At 43.2% G+C, this 20,106-nt stretch overlaps 1 protein-coding gene across 5 annotated transcripts; it reads left to right on the top strand.

Moving 5' to 3' along the window:
• The first annotated feature begins 144 nt into the window (after nt 1-144).
• Nucleotides 145-11,128, top strand: SLU7 (spliceosome associated SLU7). 5 transcript variants are annotated; one of them, XM_086621438.1, is made up of 16 exons: nt 145-170; nt 651-827; nt 1,504-1,657; nt 1,924-2,004; nt 2,548-2,712; nt 3,131-3,196; nt 4,344-4,391; nt 4,931-5,062; nt 5,337-5,434; nt 7,285-7,352; nt 7,555-7,694; nt 8,612-8,773; nt 9,226-9,330; nt 9,490-9,564; nt 9,820-9,924; nt 10,832-11,128. In XM_086621438.1, the coding sequence occupies exons 2-16, from the start codon at nt 664-666 to the stop codon at nt 11,009-11,011; spliced, it is 1,743 nt and encodes a 580-aa protein (XP_086477564.1). In that variant the 5' UTR covers nt 145-170; nt 651-663; the 3' UTR covers nt 11,012-11,128. The 5 variants fall into 5 exon arrangements, with proteins under 5 accessions (XP_086477564.1, XP_086477566.1, XP_086477567.1 ...); XM_086621442.1 differs by lacking the exon at nt 145-170 and adding an exon at nt 223-269; XM_086621439.1 differs by lacking the exon at nt 145-170 and adding an exon at nt 403-432.
• Nucleotides 11,129-20,106: the final 8,978 nt, after the last annotated feature.

Below are 20,106 nucleotides of genomic sequence, written 5' to 3'. Positions count from 1 at the left end.
GGCTCAGCAGCCGATTGGCTCCACCACCCGCCCGCCGGCGTCAGCCTGCAGCCGCCCCGCCCCGCCGCCGCGTTGCCATGGTGACGACGGGGCACCGCCCCGGCAGCGGCTGTTCCGTGGCGGGGCGGGGCGGCCGCGGTGCATTGTGGGGCGGTGTCGCGGCCGGGCTGGTAAACAGGGACGGCGGCGGTGAGGGGCGGCCGGGCGGGCGGCGGGACCAGCTGCGGAGCGGGGGCGGCCGCCGAGCAGCCGCTGGGGGCCCCGAGGAGGTGCGTGCGCCCTCGCAGGCCAGGCCCGGGCCTCGGCGGGACGCTGCTCCCTCGCCCGCGGGCTGCGCGTAGGCCCCGGCTTGCGCGGATCCCGGCGCGCCCGCGGTGCTGAGGCCCGTGTCCCCTCCGCGCTGCGGGGAAGGCCCGGTAGCGTGTCCTGACGGTGCGTGCACCGTCCCCACCGCGTACCGCTGGTCAGAGAAGGGCGTTAATGAGATGGGGGTGTTCGGCATTGGTGCTTGTTTTTGTGAGAAGTCATGTGTGGAGGACGCTTAACACGGCGTTACTGGTGTGACCGAGCGATGCAAACCGCGTTGGAGAACCGTGCTTCTCAAATAGTATTCATCTGTAAGGCGCTTTTTTTTCTTTTTTCTGTTACAGGGGAAAAACCAAAATGGCATCAGGGACAGTAGCGAATGCAGCTCCTTCAGGAGGATCAAACGATGTGAGCCTGGAGGAACCAAAGAAGATGACAAGGGAAGACTGGAGGAAAAAGAAGGAATTAGAAGAACAAAGAAAACTAGGAAATGCACCTGCTGAGGTGGATGAAGAAGGAAAGTAAGTTTTATTAAAGCTAGAGTTATTCTAAAGCTACTGGTTAAACATGTTGCTTTTCCTGTTGTGATGACAGAATAATCACAAGGGTGATAGAAGATTACTGCATGAGTAGAAGTTGTAATATTGTAGAAGTAAATAGTTGAACTTTGTGAATTTGCTTGTAACATTCCAGCCATCCCCAGAAAACATCATAGAATCATAGAATGATCCCCAGAAAACAGATATTTTCCCAAAAAATGTAGGTTCAATGTTTTATCTACTGTGATCTATTGACAGTGCTGCTAAAAAGTCCCATCTATGCAGCTACTTACCAGTGGTATTTCAGAAGTGACCAAAACGTAGTTCTGGGGAACTTTACTGCATACCTTATCTGTCGCTTCTACAAGGCTCGTTGCATCTGAGAAATGTTACTATTTTTGTGCTCAGTAACATTGCATAGAATAAGGTATTTGGTTTGGAGTCAGGAGTGTAGGTGAATTAGATGGCAACAAAATCTCAATGGAAGTCTATGTTTATCTAGTTAAATTACAGGTTATTTTGCAAGGTATTGCAACAACTTTGCTATTTTATTGTCACTCCAAAAGCACTGAACTAAACATCAGAGTTACCTGTTAGGCTAAGTTGTTGTGGTTTTTTTTCCCTATGCCATGTATTTATTACACAACATCTTTTACAGAGATATCAATCCTCATATTCCTCAGTACATATCCTCAGTACCGTGGTACATAGATCCTTCTAAAAGACCTACCCTAAAGCATCAGAGACCTCAGCCAGAGAAGCAGAAACAGTATAGCTCCTCTGGAGATTGGTACAAACGAGGAGTTCAAGAGGTATGCAAAATGTTTTTGTTGTAGAACAAAGCTTTGGTTCAATTCTGTGAGGAAGTAGTTTCTGATTACATGTTTTTGAGGGTGATGGAAGCTGGGAATTCTTCCTCAGCAGGCAAGTCACAGTGTCTGGTAACAATCAAAATGTGTTCTGGGTTTGGGTAGACCATGTGCACTTTAGTTGTATTGAAAAAATGAATTTGTTATCAGGAACACATATATGAGTCTTGCCACAAGGTTGTACAACACTGTCTTTTTTTGTTGTTTAGCATGCTATAGCAACTAGATATCGTAAAGGAGCGTGTGAGAACTGCGGTGCATTGACACACAAAAAGAAAGACTGCATGGAGGTAAACTTGACTTTTGCTGATTTTTTTAATGGTTTTGAATACTATGAATTCTAATCTTAGTGAAAAATAGCTAGCTATAGATAAAAAAAAATACTAGTTTTGAAAAAGTTTGCAAGTATTAACAAGTGGCTTGAAAATTTTTAAAGAAATTGTTAGGGAAAATGAAGGGAAAAAATGATGCTATTTTACTCGTCAATTCTGTTTGTGATAAGTGCTGCAATAATAGGTGAGAATGTTTAGCTCTTGATTTGCTTTAACTCAAGTGCTGCTGTGGCTGTCTTTTTCTTTCATATTCTCTAGAAGCCATCCCCAGAAACTATTTAATTGCTTTCTTAATTCTGGAAAATAGAGTTAGAAATTGATAGGGTTTGGAGTCAGTTGTGCTACTTTAAAATACAGAAATTAACTACTTGCATGTATTTACAGTTCACGGGCTTGACTGGTTTTAGAGGAGCTCGATTGATACTATTTTTAAAGGGACATCTGAGTGAGTGACATTTTCATCTAATGCACTGGTCCAACCATATTTTTTTTTATTTTCAGAGACCCAGGAAAGTTGGAGCAAAATACACAGGCATGAATATTGCACCAGATGAACATGTGCAGCCTCAACTGATGTTTGATTATGATGGAAAGCGAGATCGTTGGAATGGTTATAACCCAGAAGAGCACATGAAGATTGTAGAGGAGTATTCCAAGGTTGACTTGGTACGTAGGTGCTGTGGTTTACTGAGGAGAAGTTCAGTGTTTGGCTTGGCTGGGAGGATGAACATTTGTTACGTGCACTGTTAATATCAGACCTTGTGCTGTATTCATAATGAAAAAGCGAGGTGAATTCTGTGTTTGATAGCAAACTTCGCTTAAACTGAAAATTCAGATCAGAACTGGTTAATGAGTACGGGTCTGTACAATAAATGAAATGTCTCTCCAGATCACTTGTTTTTGAATAGACAAGCCTTAGAATTTATTCCCCAAAATGCAGATTGAATTGCAGGCAAGAAAGGAATTTATTATCTGGCTGTATTAGAGCAGATTTTACCATTGTAAATAACAGCAGTTACAAGCAATGCTTATGCTACACACTTGCTATTAAATGTTAAAACAAATGCATTCTTACCATACGCAGGCCAAACGCACACTGAAAGCCCAGAAGCTTCAGGAGGAGTTGGCATCAGGAAAGCTGGAGCAAGTGGTAAGTAAACTAAACCCTAATTCATTTTTGTTTTGGCCGAGTAAAAATGCAATGGGTTACTTCTGCTCTCTGGTGCTTTTATTCTCTCTACAGGGTCTGCTGTTGTTTTTATGCCCCTTTTTTTTGGTTACTTGAAGGCTGAGCACATGTATTTCCATCTGGCTTATAACTCTGCAGAGTTTGCATCTTCCACTAAGTTCTACAGGCTCCTCTTACAAATATCTAGTTTTAAAAGGCATTTCTGATAATGTTCTAAGTTTATCAAATGAGGAAAAGTAGAGACTGCTACTGGTCGGAAGTCGTTTTTTTAATCAATAATTGGGCCTCCACTTCCAGAGGTTGTCACCCTGCCTGTTGTCACTAGATGGCAGAGTGAACTTGAGCGCCAACCCAGCACAAACTACCGCGTCCTGACCTTCCCCATAGAAAAGATTCTTTCTCTTTTTTATGCCTGTTTTCGCCACAAGGCAACCTTTGCTGGCTTCCATATACTTATTCCTTATAAAATGGAGCCGTAAGAAGAAAAGTATGTTTGAAACATAACAACTGTCTCTGATGGAGAGGACCGAGACTGATTTGCATAGTCCATGCTGGCCAATTTGCTGGTCAGTCTCCCAGGACTCACAGTTGCTTCCATCTTTACCACTGCAAGTATTCTGAAATTAAAGGCTAAGCAGATTAAAAAAATTAATTCTGGCTGTTTGTCTAGATTAAATTATTGCTTCTAATTCATGCTCAGTATTCCTGTCAATCCTAACTAAATACTTGTATACATACCTTTTCTTTTTTTTTTTTTTAAGCTTTCAGAGTTGAATCTTGGTTACATTGCACGATATGAAATATTCTAGTCTAAACCGGTAGCGTTCAGAGGCATAGCAAGCTCTAAATAACAATGACAGTTCTAGAATTTGCTGTTCTGGCAGTCTTGGGAGTTTAGTTGGGAATACAGTGAAAAGGTCTCCAACGTGTGTCTGTAATAGCTCTTTCCTAGAACGTTATATAGCAGTCTTTGTGCATTTTGTGCCACAGGTAAATTGTATTTTGCATCCAGCATCAAGCTCTGCTTTGTTTGCTCTTTATATTGCTGCCATCTTTCCTCTCTCCACTATTTTGTCTTCTCTGCTGATGTGCTCTTTGTTTGCTGCAGAACTCCCCAAGACACCAGTGGGGAGAAGAGGAACCGAATTCACAGACAGTAAGATAATTACCCACTGCATCACACCATGGCAGAAAAAGGGACCTGTAGTTAGTGCAGTAGCGAAACAAGGGTGGCATAAAGATTTCAATGTTGGGTTCACGCCACTGGCTGCCTGGTCTTTTGGGCAGAGGTTGCTGGATTTTATAGAGGGGTTTTGGGGTTTATTTTAACTCCTGTGTGTTGTCAAACCTTAGAGTCACAAGCAAATAAGTAGTTTTTAATATGTGGTATATTTTGCCCGAGATAACTGTTTTCTGAATGTCATCACAGTTATGTTTTTGTAACTGTTTCCATATGAGCAAGTAGAACTTCTTTAACACGTATTTCTGAAAACTGTTGAATATTAGATTAGCTGTTGCTAACATGACAGCACTCTTAAGCTCAAGTAAACGAGTTACTTGCTAACTCGTTTAAAAGTGCTAACTTTTAACCATGGGGATTGCAGATTTTTTTAATGAAACCACTAAAATCAGATTCTCGTACTTACCTCTAGAGTGAATGTCCTCTTTTATTTAGAAGTTTCCATCTCTCCTCAGGAAAGAGATCATAACAGTGAAGATGAAGATGAAGACAAATATGCAGATGACATTGATATGCCTGGGCAGAACTTTGACTCTAAAAGACGTATCACAGTTCGAAATTTACGTATTCGGGAAGATATTGCAAAAGTGAGTAAAGAATTCTTTACAGATGTTCTTTTGTATTCATGAGAGTTAATTTCAAAAAATTTTACTCAATTATTAATGAGTTTGCATATGAGTCTTGGGGTTTGGAGGTTAAGGTCTCTACTTAGTTCTATTCCTGCTTATGTTATAACTTCAAAGTCATCATTTTATACAGATGTACCTTTTTAAAATGTCTAAGCTGGGAGATACAGCAGTAACTTCAGTTCCCTTAAAATCGTAAATATCCAATATCTTGTGTATTGTTTTCTTTCCCTAGTACTTGAGGAATCTAGATCCCAACTCTGCTTATTATGATCCTAAAACGAGAGCAATGAGGGAGAACCCATATGCCAACACAGGCAAGAATCCAGATGAGTAAGTTAAAACAGGGTCATACTTGTGTATCCACAAAACTCTGTTAAATATGAGATTGCTTTAATAGTTTGGTATTTTCCTGCATCTCTATGTCCTTTTACTAATGAATGTCTGGTTAGTTATGGATAGAAGTAGTAGTAAACACAGAAAAATTGTTTTATTTAGCAGCACTTTTTGTTTTAGTATATAAAAGTGGCATTTTAGTCATATTGGCCCTTAATCTTCAGGGATATGTGGACCACCATTTACTGTAATGATCTGTAGAAGGATTAGAACACTGCTGTCTCTAGAGGTGATACCTTAAACAATAATGATGTTTATGTAAAGTATTTTAGTAACCAAATCTTAAAACTTCATCCTTTGTTTGCTGAGAGGCATTCAGCACTGGAGACTAGCATGGACTATCTGTGATATCTGAGTAAATGCCTGAATTAGGAGCAAAAGCTCCTCATGTGTTAATGGAGTCTGCATGGAAAAGGTCTGAAAGCTTTGCGATGTCTAGACAGACAACTTAGAATCATAGAACGGTTTGGGTTGAACCCTTTGAAGGGACCTCAAAGGCCCTCTAGTTCCAACCCCCCTGCCATGGGCAGGGACACCTTCCACTACAGCAGGTTGCTCAAAGCCCCATCCAGCCTGGCCTTGAACACTTCAAGGGATGAGGCATCCACAGCTTCTCTAGGCAACCTGTTCCAGTGCCTCACCACCCTCACAGTGAAGAATTTCTTCCTTATATCCAATCTAAATCTCCCCTCTTCCAGTTTAAATCCATTGCCCCTTGTCCTATCACTACACGCCCTTGTAAAAAGTCCCTCTCCAGCTTTCCTGTAGACCCCCTTTAAGTACTGGAAGGCTGCTAGAAGATCACCCCGGAGCCTTCTCTTCTCCAGGCTGAACAGCCCCAACTCTCTCAGCCTATTCTTCTTAATTAAAGAATGCCACAGGCTGGCTTTTGGCTGCACGTCAGGCTGTCTCACTTAAAACCCAAGTCAAGCACTGGAGCAGTGGCCCTGCCGTGACGTGTGTGGTGCTGGGGACTTACAGAGCAGACAGGCTGTGAGCAGAAACATGTATTCGGAGTACAGGAATTGGATTAGCTCGCTGCCTGAAATAGAACGGCTGTGCCTAAACGCTACCAAATAATGCTCTTTCCACAGCTAGAATAATGCCAGTCAGTTCTCTTTTTTTAGATGCAGATGCTTTCAGTTCTCTCCCGAGTCACAATTTGACCTGTGTTGAATCTGCGTTTCTGCCGCAGCTTTGCAGACTGTAAATTTTCTAGAGTGGCTTTCGGTAGATGAAAAGAGTGGGAGATTAGACTGTTAACGTTATTTGATTTTCAACCTGTGTTTCATATACTCATTGTGAATCTCTTCAAGGGATGTGCTAAAGGTAACTGAGAGCAGCAAAGCTATTACCCAGGCTTTAACTCAGTAAAATGCACTGGTTCTGGGCAGGAGGAGGGGTTCACAAATGCAAAAGCTGAGAATCACTACGCTGGAGTATCACCTTCCATTCACGCGTATTTGTTGTGCACTTAGATCCAAGCTTGACTCGTGGCGCTTGGTATCTCAGACGAAGCTCCAGGTCTGTGTCATAAGATGTTTCCAGATAAACAGAGTCATGGAGTGTCCTGCGTTGCTATCTAATGCTTTCATGACTCTGTGGGGAGCCTGGACTTTCGATTAGTTTCATTTCATGTATTGAATTGAATGCTCCTTCCTCTCCCTCCATTCTTCACTCTCAGGGCACAAAGGAGAATTTTTACTTTCCTGTTGATGTTCTATGATTGTATTTAAAAGGAAGTGACATTACTCGAATGCTAATAATCATATTGTTCTTTTCTGCAGAGTTGGTTACGCAGGTGACAACTTTGTTCGCTACACTGGAGATACCATTTCAATGGCACAGACTCAGTGTAAGTGGGGTTTGGTTTTTGTTTGTTTTTTTTTAAGGAAATTGACTTAAAAGACCTAAGTTAACAATGCTTTCTGGCAAAAGAGAAATAAATAATTTTAGATTAAGGCTTCTTTTCAAATTACTACAGAATTAAAGATCATAATTTGAATGCATATGTCATTTTTCAACTAAATATTGAGTGAAACCTCTTGTGTACACAGTGTTTGCTTGGGAGGCTTATGACAAAGGCTCTGAAGTTCATCTTCAAGCAGACCCTACAAAATTAGAGCTACTTTATAAATCCTTCAAAGTGAAAAAAGAAGATTTCAAGGCACAGCAGAAAGAAAGCATCCTAGAGAAGGTAACAGACATTTAGTTTTATTTAATAAGAATTCTGTTGAGTTTGAAGTCTGGGTCTTGGGGAACAAATAAGATTACTAATGCTATGTGAAAATACATCAGCTGTTCTCAGCAGCTTAGATTTATAAAAAGATTTTTATATCTATACACACTATTTCATCCATTGGATTCATTATATTATTTAATATAGGAGCCTTTGAAGATCTGCTGGTATTTCTTTGGATTATTGGGAGCTCTTCCCGTAACTGTCAGAGTTTCTCCAGTGAAAAATCTGACAGCAGTACGTAGGAGGAGTGGTATTTCAGATTTATTTTTATTTAAATAATACAAGTGGTTAAAAAAATTCTTTTACTGTTTAAAAGTGGTGTCTTTTGTAACATATCCAAGTAACTGTTGCCCAAAATTATTTTTAAATTTCTCCTTTTTTCTTAAATGCGAAAAGCAGAATTTTCAGACTCAAGTTTTGGGTGAACTCTTCTAGATGAATACTTAGTTTATATTTTGATGCTCATTTCTTGGACAACTGACAAGGAACTAAATAATCCATTTAGATTGTAACCTTGTCAACATTCAAGTTTGGGGTGGGACAGGAAGTACTGCTCTGGTTGTAACAGAACCTTTTGGGTTGGTCTGAAAAGTTTTCCTGTTTTGAGTGAGGAATATTACTGTTGTAATCCTCCAGACATTTAAAAAAAAACCAAACAAACAAACAAACGACAACACCAAAAAACACCACCATGGACATAGGAGATGTATTTCTCTCTTACCTGTTCACTAAAGATTAAACTGTCTCCATCCACTTCTTTTGTGTCTTCTTCAGAAGGTACTGAATGAGACGTTTCTGAAATGTATGCTTAACTATATAAAAGATGAGGGTTTTTCCAGAACTATTATACGTCGTTTCTGTTTGCGTTTTAGTATGGAGGACAAGAACATCTGGATGCCCCACCAGCTGAACTGCTGTTGGCACAAACAGAAGATTATGTGGAGTACTCAAGGCATGGAACAGTCATCAAAGGACAAGAGAAGGCTATTGCTTGCTCTAAATATGAAGAGGATGTAAAGATCAACAACCATACAGTAAGCCCTAACTTCTGTAAAAATTATTAAAAAATTTCATTCCTTCCCATTGGAAGAAAATGAGATATGGCAGGATACAGTACAATATAATTAATACAGCAAATAAATTTCTCTTGTCTCAAACGTGACACTCTCCCTTTTCTATTAAGGGAGGATTTCAAATTGTCACGGGTGCAGCGTGAATTTGAGAGGTTGTGATGGCAATCTTAAACTGAAGGGAAAGTTACTATATTCAACTTTGAATATGAGTTGACCACATCCTGTTGCTTTTCTCTTTTTTGAAACTGTACCTGTAAGGCTAATGTAAAATTGCAAAAGTATTTCTTACAATTTTCCTTTCTGGATTGTTTGAACAAGTTACTTACCAGGATATAACCTCAGGAATAAATTGCAGCCTGCCTCACACAGGAGTATCATTGTGGACATAACTGCTTTGGTGTCTTTTCTTGCAGTGCATTTGGGGTTCATACTGGAAAGAAGGCAAGTGGGGTTACAAATGCTGCCACTCATTTGTTAAGTACTCGTACTGTACTGGAGAAGCTGGGAAAGAAATTGCTGTAAGTATTGTCCTATTTAGCCACTTGGAAAGAGCTAAAAAGCATTTATCTACCTACCTAAGGTTTAGATGGTTTTGCTTTTTTGTTTGTTTTGGGGATTTTTTCTGTCCTTCCCCTTTCAAAAGTGCTTAGTAAGTGGGTATCCTTCCTCTTGTACAGAATACTGAAGCAAGCTTACTGGAAGAGCAACCCAGGGAGGAAGAACACATGACAAAACCAAAAACGCTGATGGAGGTAGGTTGTTTCCTTTTCTCAGGGAAGCAGGTGTTTCTCTTCAGCGTTTTAAGAGATGGAAAGATGTGTATAACTACAAAATTATGTAAGTCATAATGAGTCTGAAAATTATTAGACCGCATTATTGGATCATTAATGTCCGTATTGAAAACGAAGCTCTCAAATAGCATTAATAGACGCTTGGGATTTAATGGCTTGAACATTACTGATGTTTGCAAGTTGAATCTTAACAGTAGCTGGTTTTCCACCTTTCAGATCCACCAAGAGAAACAGAAAGAGAAGAAAAAGAAGAAGCACAAGAAGACCTCAAATTCAGATAGTGAGGGTGAAGAGAAAAAGAAGCAAGAAAAACTTAAAAAGGTGCACTATACTCTTCAGTGGTTTTGTGGCAAAAAACTTGCAATATATTTTACAATGTCAGGTTTATGAAACCTGTAATGCAGTTCTTGTATTCTGTGGGATGTTCTTTGATGTTAATTTTGAGCTAAAGCAAATTTAAAATGCTGTTAGAGGTTCTAAAGTACATTCCCTGTTTTTCAGGCAAACATGCAATAAATATTTAGTTTTGGAAGACTTAGTTTAGAAGATTTAGAACACTTCCTTTCTAGGCACCTATTACAGCTATAGATCCATAAAAGACGTTGCAGAACACAGTGATGTGGGTATTGAAGAAAGATGAAGAGATCAAAGGCACCGTCAAAACTTAACTCAGCGCTTTTTATCCCAGACTTGGGCCCAGTCTCACAATTGATGCAGTAAAGCCATCCACCCAGCTATCTGCTGACTGCTGCTCAACAGGCCTTCCACAAGGACAGCAGCCTGCCTCTGGATATTCAGAGTGTGAAACTAATGTATTTCAAAAAGCATTTTTAAAAAAAAAAAAGCACTCTGACTGGAAAAAAAAAATCCAACAATTCAAACCCCTAAGATCACATGCTTGCTTACCTGCTTTTGTACTTGCTGGATCATGATTACGTTTTAGGTAAAACCAGGGAGTTTTTTAGTTGATTTTGGCAGCTGGAAAGAGATGTAATTAGCAAACAAGATAATTTACATTTCACCGTCATTTTATGTTAAACAATAAAAAATGAGGATTAAAGGAAGCATGCTGCAGGTGAGCCAGATGTGCATAGGTGAGCCAGATGTGCATTCCTCATCCGACCATTCTGCGGGCTGCCTGTTCATTGTACTAGAATCTAATACAAACACTTTTTTTTTTTGCTTAACTTTCATTGTGTTTGTTTTTCTTCCTTTGCTTTCATTTCAGGCACTAAACGCAGAAGAGGCTCGTCTTCTCCACGTTAAAGAAATCATGCAGTTGGATGAGAGGAAGAGACCATACAACAGCGTATTTGAAAACAGGGAGCCAACGGAAGAAGAAATGGAAGCCTACAGAATGAAACGTCAGAGGCCTGATGATCCGATGGCCTCTTTTCTTGGACAGTAGTCACGGTGAAAATCATTCCAATACACAAGACGTTTTTTCATGCTTGTTTATAACTCCGTAGACACTTGCTTATCTTCCACATGTCTAATTAAAGTGCCATAAATGGCAGAGACTTTTTTTTGCAGCAAAATAGTTGAAGACTTCTTTCCAGACATAAGCAGTCCAATACTTCCAGCAATTTTGTATGTGTATGTATATATATACAGTCACAAAGAGATATATATACACACACACACATATGTAAATATATGTATATATAAAATAAGTCCACCTACTCTGTAAATTCTTTACGGTAAGAGAAAAGATTTGATACTGGCTGGAATTGCAGGTTCATTTGGCCAACTAAGACACACATACAGTGATGAGACATTCAGTGAAACTGACTACTCAAAAGAAATGGTCAGCAGGTGTCACTGTTAATATAGAACAAAAATTGTTGAAAAAAATTTGATATTGCTACTGAAGCCTCTTGTTTGTAAAGGGAGTTGCCTGTCACATGGCTTTGAAAGGAGAAATAGTTTCTTTCTTGATCACTTTGTAGTAAGTATTTTGGAAATGTAAAAATTGATTGCTTTGTACAGTTTTGGTTAAATTAATATAAAGGTCTTAAAATGCTGTCCAGCCTTTTTAATGAAGAGGTTAGGAGAAGCTGGCTGTAGAGCTTTTAAATTAGAATTCTGCTTCTGCAGATGTTAACATACAAATTTCAGTTGCAGAGGATGAGTTCTTTGATTTTTCTGTTTGTAACAGTATTCATCTTTCCCTTACAACTTCCAGAATCCTGTTACACAGTGTAACACCAAGCGTCAGGCTCTAATACCTTATGATAATGTGAAGCAGCATCTGCTTTGTGTTTGGCAATATTAGTCCTTAAACTAGGTGTTTTCTCCTTTAACTACTAAAAGTTGAAGACATGGGTGAAAAACTTCACAGCATGACTTTAGAGTTGGAAGTCTTGAGAATTATTTCTGTTGTGGCTTAAGCAGCCATATTAAACACAGCTTTTATAACCACATTTAATGTGGTTGTTTTAATAGTAAGATAAGGAAGACTCCATAATCCTGGCTTTTCTTCTTAAAATTAAGAACCTAACTACAATTTCCACTCTGTAAACAATGAAGGAAGTTAAAGTTACTGGAAGAAAATGAAAGGGTATGTTATGCCTGTAACATGTTGTACCTGCGATTTCCACCTGTAAAGCTGGTTTCCCTTTTTCATCAGGTTTTCTCCAAGGCTGCTTCCCCTTTATTTTTGTTACAGAAATACTAATTCTGAATGCAGACTTTATTTTATAAGACTTACAAATCTGACTGAAGAATTTTAGTTTATAAAACTTGATGTAAAAATCCTCCTAGCACTTGCAAAAAAATAGTCAAAGATCTGGGGTGGAATCGTTAATATAACCAAGTACCAGGAAAGAAAAACTTTAAGAGTAGAAAACAGCTTTTGCAGAAATTGCTTTTATGTTTTCACAAACAGTGTGGATTTAGGCAGTCAGGGACAGACGTTCTAAGTTTCCACATCAGCTCCTGTCTTGACCTTTCTAGGTTATGGATAATCTCAAGGGAAAACTGCTCTTTTCCACGAGTAACTACATACAATAAACATACAGTTCAGTGCCATGTGTGTGATTTCACAGCCTCTTTGAGGATTGAGGATTTTAATTTAGCATACAGAAATGCTAATAATGGAATTTCTGCATTAGTCTGCAGTATAGTTCTAGATTAAAACTATCTGTGCTACTCTCTTTGATGATCAAAATTTTAGGTTGAGTATTGACTGTGTTCCAGACTTCCTCTGATATGACCTGAGTGCAAACTGTCCTTGGATGATTTTTCTGAATTAGCTGAACTGTAAACTATTACTTTTCTCAGGGCTGTAACATCTGAAGTTCTGGCCAGCATACCTCCAACTGCTGTTGTCTTGGTCAGTACCAAGTTCAGCTTGAGGGAAGATGAGATGTCAGAAGGGTCCATGTTATCAGTTCTACCAGCAATTCAGATACCTTTCTCAAAGTAGCTAGAGACTTGATCCTTCATAGGGAAAGGAGGCAATTCAGAAATAATTCTGAAAAGAGCCATTTAGAATGAAGAAGAATTAATTCACCAGTCTAGGCAGCCTGTAAAGCTTAGGTTTAAACTCTTGTTTAGTCACTTTTTCTTACATTCAAAAGAAAAACAGGGAGAGAGTTAAAGGTGCCTGTATTTTAGAAGCCAGTATGACGTGTTCAGTGCTAGAGAGAGATATGTTTATTACAAATAAACGTACTGAATTCCACCTTAGGCATACTCATGTGGATGGATTTTCTTTTCACTACCAGAAGACATGACTGTAAAACCTTTTTTCTGGCATGCCCTGTCTCGCTCTGCGGAGAGAGCACTGGTGGGGAGGATGGACCAGTTTCCTCTCTGGTGAAGCAGGAAGGCAGCTGCAGGGCAAAAAGCAATTAGTAGTGTTTTATTCAAAATACAGTTCCTTGAGCTTATGAATGATGGAGAGTGGATCTCATCTGGATCAGTCTCAACAGCTAAAGGATAAATAAAGCTTAAAACATGCTGTCCTATTTATATCATAAAGGTTAAATGTTAAAGAACATTGTGGATCTGATCATGAGGATTAATTTTCCTCCATCTGCTTCCCCTTGGATTTGGCATGCAATATAACTGTGCATATCCAAAGACTGCTTCCTATTGCACAAGAAGAATTTTTCTTTTCTAAAATGAGTTTGAAACAAGTTTGTAGGCTAGCTTGGACAAAAACAAACAATAAAAATGAGCATACTCAGCAGAGGCAGCTGAAGTTGAGAACTCCCGTTTCTTGTGTGCACAAAGAAGCAAGGCGAGAGGAGACACCTTGGCCTGGTAACACAGAAGAGTCATATTCTGAAATCGTAATGCGTGACAGACCCTCCCAGCACAGTCAGGGTGGCTTTTGCTGAATCTTGCCCTTGGCAAAGCTCAAAAATTATTTCCTCAACTCCCTTTTCAACAGTGGCTGTAATTGCCTCATTTTTCATCCTGTTGAGCTCTGGTTGTCCGAGGCACGCTCAGTGTGCAAACTCTGCACTAGCCAGCTGATTTGAAGACGTTTGCATTTTTAAAACACGCAGGTTAAAACATTCTCCTTTACTTTTTACTGAAAAGTGTAGGGTTCTGTGTTATCTTTCAAGGCATGCCAGAAGGTAGTTCTTTTACTGTCTCCACATTTCTTTGTAATTGGATCTTTATGGCTTCCTGAGTGGGTTAATGAAAGAGATGCACTGTTCTGCATGAGTGTAATTGTTTTAGGCTGTTGAGGGATCAGAAAAAAGCAGGAATGATAGCAATTATTAAGGATAAAACAGAGTTCTAGGAGAAATAAAACACAACAGAAGAGACAGAGATTTCTGTGCCCACCAGTGCCTAGTGCAAGCCAAGAACTGCAGTTTTCCGTGCCATTTTAGGGTATGACTTCAACTACTCCATTCAGGCCCAAACTACCTGCAGTCAACCACCTGTTGTTCTATCAGCACTCCTGTTTGCGTTCGTTCATTTTGCCACATGCAACAAAAAGACACAAACATTGCAACTGAAACTAATTATTTTACATGAAACAAATTTCTCCACATCTCTTCGATGACCCAACCAGAAACCCACCAGGGTAGTAGATAGTGATAATTTTTGCTTCTGCAAAATGCATTTCAGACCTCAGTGGAACAGAGGAAAAATTGACTTTGCCTAAGAAAACCCTGCTCAGTGGACAGATTAGCAAACCCAAAACTTCTACAAGCTACAAAGTCTTAAAAGTAAGTCCAGTAATTCCAAAGCATTTTAGAAACAGCCTCCACCCAGCCACTCATTTGCACGGCATTTAGATCTAAGCACAGTCCTTGGCCCGTTGCTCTATAATCTCCCACCACGTCTCTTATGAGTGGGACCTTTTTTTCAGCTGCATTTACTTCTTTAGCACATTGGCACATGCGTTTGTTCTCCATTTTTAACAGAAAGCTAGGAACTACAAGTTTGGCTCCAACACCACCTCACAGCAGAGTTTTAACCCATTGCTGCTCTTTATTGACAAGCTGCTATGACGTATGCCATCTGCATCGGGAAGCGGATGCTGCAGTGCAAGGCCTGAGGTCGAAGTCGCTGCGGCAGGGCCCGTTAGCACGGCGGCTGTCACGGCAGCACGGGTGAAGGAGAAGCTGCCTGGCGTTAGCATCGCTCCTGGTTGGGAAAGGGTAATGCCCCTGGGCTGCACGAGACGCAAGCTGGGGGAGGAAAATGGTGCCTTCGGCTGGCTTCTGGTTTTGCTTGGCAGCCCCTTCTGCCTTTAATGAGTCTCGTGCTGGGCATGTGCAGCAGCAAAAGCACTGGGCTGCAGGTTTAAGAGGCAGTTCTGCCGATATGCTAATATTTTATCCGTATTTTAGGAATAGCTGAAAGACTATTTTTAGCAAATTATCAATTCTCTGAGAAGAGAGAAGCCAGCTCTCATGCAGAATTCTTTGCTGGGAACGCAGCAGCAGGAGGGGGGTTTTATCTGTAGCTATTGCTGTCTGCACAGGCTGTCACTGCTTGCACGCAATGCAAGTAATTTTTTACTGGTCTCTGAGGGCTGCTGCTTTGCCCAGAAGGAGAGAGGCACTGCACTGTGACGTAAGTGACATTTGTTGCCGGCTTTCCTGGCTTAGGCAAATGCTGCCTGTGTCCCCAGGTACTGGGATTGCTGCTGCTGCTCCTACAGACTTCAGAAGTGGGACTGGAGTCTTTTGTACTTTGGGAAATACAAGCCATTTTCAGAAGAATGTTTTCTTGTCTAACTACGTTATTAGATACGTAGGCAGGAGCCAATTGTGGCAAGTCAAAAAGATTGCTGAATTTCACTTTGAATTAGAAGGTGCATGAGAGAAAAGAAAAAAACTCCAGCCTTAACACATCTTCTGCACTGTGCTTGCGGTGGCTCACTGGTGCTTGGGCTGGTTCCCACTTCCCTCTTCCTAAAATAAGCTCTATTTATTTTTATCTTAATGGGTTAGGACTGCAGTTCCTAAGCAGAGCTAATGGTCTCAAGGGCATCCTTTACGTTTAAACAGAGATTTGACTCATTTTTATGGGGGCTTTTGGAAAGGGACAATCACTCTCTGAAGACTGCTCACAGACTTCCAAACTCCTTTCAGGCAGGGCAATAAAAATTACTCAAATCACCAGTCCACACTAAGCCAGGAGGCCTGTTGGTAGAAAAATGCTTTTCCCCTTCCATCAGTATCTCCCCAAAAAAACCCCAAAGCACGTACACTCATCTTTGAGGAGAGCTACACTTTCACCGCCGTTGCCCAGCGCAATGGGAAGGCTGTATTTTAGGTTGCCTCCAGCCTCTGGGTGAACTGCAGCTATTTTGGCATTTGCTGAGTCATTTTATTCTGTTACGAAGTTGTTGCAGCAAGGTCAGTATCTGCAACGGTGAAACATGTTAGTGCTCAGAAAGCAAACAAGGGAAAACCATTCCTTGCTGGGATGCCGTTCTGTCTGGCAACCGTTCACCTTCCTGCGCTCACGTTTGCACGTGCACAGGAGATAATGCAACTACAACGATCCTTTTTACTCCGTAGGTGCTGGGTGTCGCACCTTTCCCTTGCCACTCGAGCCACGTGTTCCCCCAACAATCTTTAGCTAAAGGACGTAAAGCCACAGAACATCATGCTGGGGACGCGGGCGGGGGGACAGCACCGTGCCAGCCAGGGGGATGCGGGCAGGGGCACAGCGCCGTGCCAGCCAGGGGGATGCGGGCAGGGGCACAGCGCCGTGCCAGCCAGGGGGATGCGGGCAGGGGCACAGCGCCGTGCCAGCCAGGGGGATGCGGGCAGGGGCACAGCGCCGTGCCAGCCAGGGGGATGCGGGCAGGGGCACAGCGCCGTGCCAGCCAGGGGGATGCGGGCAGGGGCACAGCGCTGCGCCAACCAGGGGGATGTGGACAGGGGCACAGCGCTGCGCCAACCAGGGGGACGTGGACAGGGGCACAGCACTGCGCCAACCAGGAGCAGCACCTGGCCCAGGCGGTGCAGGGGCTATGAGGGGCGATGTGGGCAAGACAGCTTTGTTGCCAGGGAGGACACACCACGGTCTCACCTGCGGTGGGTCCTGCACCCCCGACCCTACACAAGCCCCACGGGGGTCTGCCGAGGCAGATGGCAGCCCGAGCCGGCTGCCCACGCTCAGCAACGAGCTGCCTTCCCCGTGGTCAGTGGTGAAAACTGCGTTAACCACAGCAGGAGGCTTTTGCTAAAAAGCGGCACAGACGGGACATGGCCTCTTGTAACACTTCCCTGCAACAGCTAGCTGGAAAAAAACGAACCGAGAAGCGAGTCTCAGGGCCGCTCTGTTTCACTGCGAACGGGCAGTTTGTTTATCTAACAAAGCACGCTGCCAAGCATGTTCCCCAGCAGAGCTGTCTGGACCCCGGGTGAGCTCGCTCGGCGTTGCAGCACAGACATATTTTCCATCTGCCTGGCAGGAGCTTCCCAGCGCTGCCTCTCCCCACACCGCTGAACTAGGTCAGGCGCTCGCTGCCTTCAACACACCACGGATCTGGGCACAAAACCACCAGTAACTGCAACTTCCCCAGTCACACCTGGAGATGCCCAGCAGGACCGCTGTATTTTCAAGTATCATTTTGCCCCTGGCCTGTTTCACACCCATTCCAAATTCCCAGTGCCCCAACATGGCTGCCATGGGGAAGGTTCAGGATAAGCATAAGGGCTTTTTCTTCCAACACTGTCAGTGCCTGAGGAAACCACTGTGGCTTCCCAGGCCAATCCAACTGGCACCCCAGCAAAGCCCAAGGGAAGTTTTCATCTGGTTTCATCAGAAGCCTGAGGCAGGACCTGTGCACATGCCTTGAGCCTTTTGGCTGACCCCAGCCCCGCACCTGGGCAGGAGAGGCTTGCCAAGAGAACTGGGCTCCTACAAACTTTATGGAAACAGGCAAAAAGTGAGAATTCATAACCTGACCAATCACCAGAGCTGCCCCAGGGGAGAACAGCTCTCAGAGCCCACATCTGGGGGTGTCCTCACCTGCACCCACCCCAATGCCAGGGGGCAGCAGGGCTGGGGGCAGCTCCCCATGGGCACACCAAAGCTCTGCAGCCATACAACAGCTTTTCTAAACCAGCCCTTATCCCACTGAAATTTATGATGACGATTGCATGACTTCGGGGAGGGGGCTCGTTCTCTGGAGCTGTTCAATGGTAGGGAACGTCACTGAGCCATCAGGGAGCTGGGGGCCGGGGCACCAGCTCCAAAGGAGCTCTGTGGGCCCATCAGCACAGCACGAACACAGCCCTGTGCTTCCTCGGCCAAACATTCCCATCCTTCCCAGGAGCAGCTAAACTGATTACAGTTCACAAAGCAAACTGTGTACCTCATTTTTATATTACATCCATTCCCATCATGTTCCAACAGCAAGTGCAGGGGAAAGCTTAAAAAACAACCGCAACAGCTCAGATAAGGATGAATTCTGGCAGAGTAAGGAACGACACTTCCAGCATACTCCCAATCAGCTGATCATCTGCACTGAGCAGAAAATATTTGTTGGCTGGACAGCAGTAGGGCAGGACCTGGAGGCCCACCACCGAGCACACGCCTGTCCCAAGCCCTGCGCAGGATCCTGGCCGGGGCAGAGCAGGAATCACACACCCACAACCGGTACCCATGGGCTGTGGCCAGGAGCACCAGCGACCCGCTCTGTGTGGGTGATGATGGCCCCGGGGCCATTGCTGCCCTCCCAGCAGGGTGACAGGTCTCCCATAACCTCCCACCCTGCCAGCCCAGGCACCCATGGGGCTAGGCTCTGCCTTTGAGACATCTCTCAGCTCCTCTTTAGACTCTCCCCACTGCACCCTTAAAAAGACAAGTCTGGTCTGTGCCAACCCCAGCAGCATCACGGAGCATCCTGCAAAGTGGAGAGGGAGGGAAGGGGTGGGCATGGGGGGACGGGGTCAGGAAACTCTTTGACCCCCTGTTTGTCTCTATGCAGCCCCCAGGGCTGTAAGGGAAGCACTGCCAATTTTGAGATTTGTAAGGCATTTGCAATTTCTGGGTGTAACGGGCTGGTATAAGCAGAGAAACACAAAGGGACAGGGATTTGCTGCAGCTCTACACTTCTCACAGAAGTGTTCTCAGCAGAGCTAAAGCTGAACTGTGGCTTCAGCCACCAATTCTGGTCTTACTGCTTTACCTTGAAACAATTGCTAGGGGTTTCATAATTACTTTGGGAGCTTAAAACAAAATCCCAGCCCTTTCCAAAGACAGAAGCGTTCCTGCCCTGACATCCCTATGGCAAAATCTCCATGTTTTGTCTCAGGCATCAACCTGAAGCAGCGTTGAGGTACGTGCAGTTTCCTCTCAAAATTCACAGTTGCAAAGCTGTTGCTTCACCACGAAGTCCTTGAATTCAAGCCTGGAGTGACTTGCCATTACCTGTTTGTCTAAATTGTTTTAGAAGTGAATTTCCACCCTTGGGACCAGAACTGCTTCCCTCGCTAATGCTCCAGAATCAAGCAACGAAGTTGTTCCCTAGTTTGATCTGTGTTACACATCCCTTTACAAATTCTGCTTGCGGGGCAGCAGAGAGGGGCAGAATCGGTCAGCAATGATCCAGGCAGCTCCTGAGCCTTCTGTACAAAACTGGAAGGGAAAGAAAGGGAAAAGCTCCCCAAGCATCAAGAGCTTTCCAGCCATATGTGCGCAAAAATTTCTTCCCGTGCCACGTGACAGAGGATGAGGCACAGACCCATTACACAATAATAAAAATATGCCTTTGGCAACGTTGAGCCAAAACCTGGAGCTGCTGCAGGAAGCCAGCAACCCGCACAAGAAGGAGCACAACGTTGGAAGAAAAGCGAGCCCGAGTCAATGCTGCACACCCCTCCGGAGGACGCTGCTGCAGCAGGACGGGGCCGGGGCTCTGCGCGCCACAGTGATCCGCAGCAAAACATCTGCTTGAAGTCGTGGAGGCTTCCAGCGCCTGTCAAGATCTCGCTGAAGAGATCAGTCCTGGTGAGTATATTCACTCTTCCTTTTTTTTTTTCCTCCCTCCTCTTAACCTTAACTTGAAAA

Source organism: Tauraco erythrolophus, chromosome 16 (assembly GCF_009769465.1).
Source record: "Tauraco erythrolophus isolate bTauEry1 chromosome 16, bTauEry1.pri, whole genome shotgun sequence".
NCBI lineage: Eukaryota > Metazoa > Chordata > Aves > Musophagiformes > Musophagidae > Tauraco > Tauraco erythrolophus.
The sequence above is the reverse complement of the archived record's forward strand: the minus strand, read 5'-3'. Positions and strand labels throughout refer to the sequence as shown.

What these genes read in the sequence shown, in the direction of transcription:
- SLU7 (XM_086621438.1), top strand. Translation starts at nt 664, where the DNA reads ATGGCATCAGGGACAGTAGCGAATGCAGCTCCTTCAGGAGGATCAAAC. An exon ending in AGTATTCCAAGGTTGACTTG is followed by an intron (nt 2,713 to 3,130) that starts GTACGTAGGTGC and finishes TACCATACGCAG; the next exon opens with GCCAAACGCACACTGAAAGC. An exon ending in CAGGAAAGCTGGAGCAAGTG is followed by an intron (nt 3,197 to 4,343) that starts GTAAGTAAACTA and finishes TGTTTGCTGCAG; the next exon opens with AACTCCCCAAGACACCAGTG.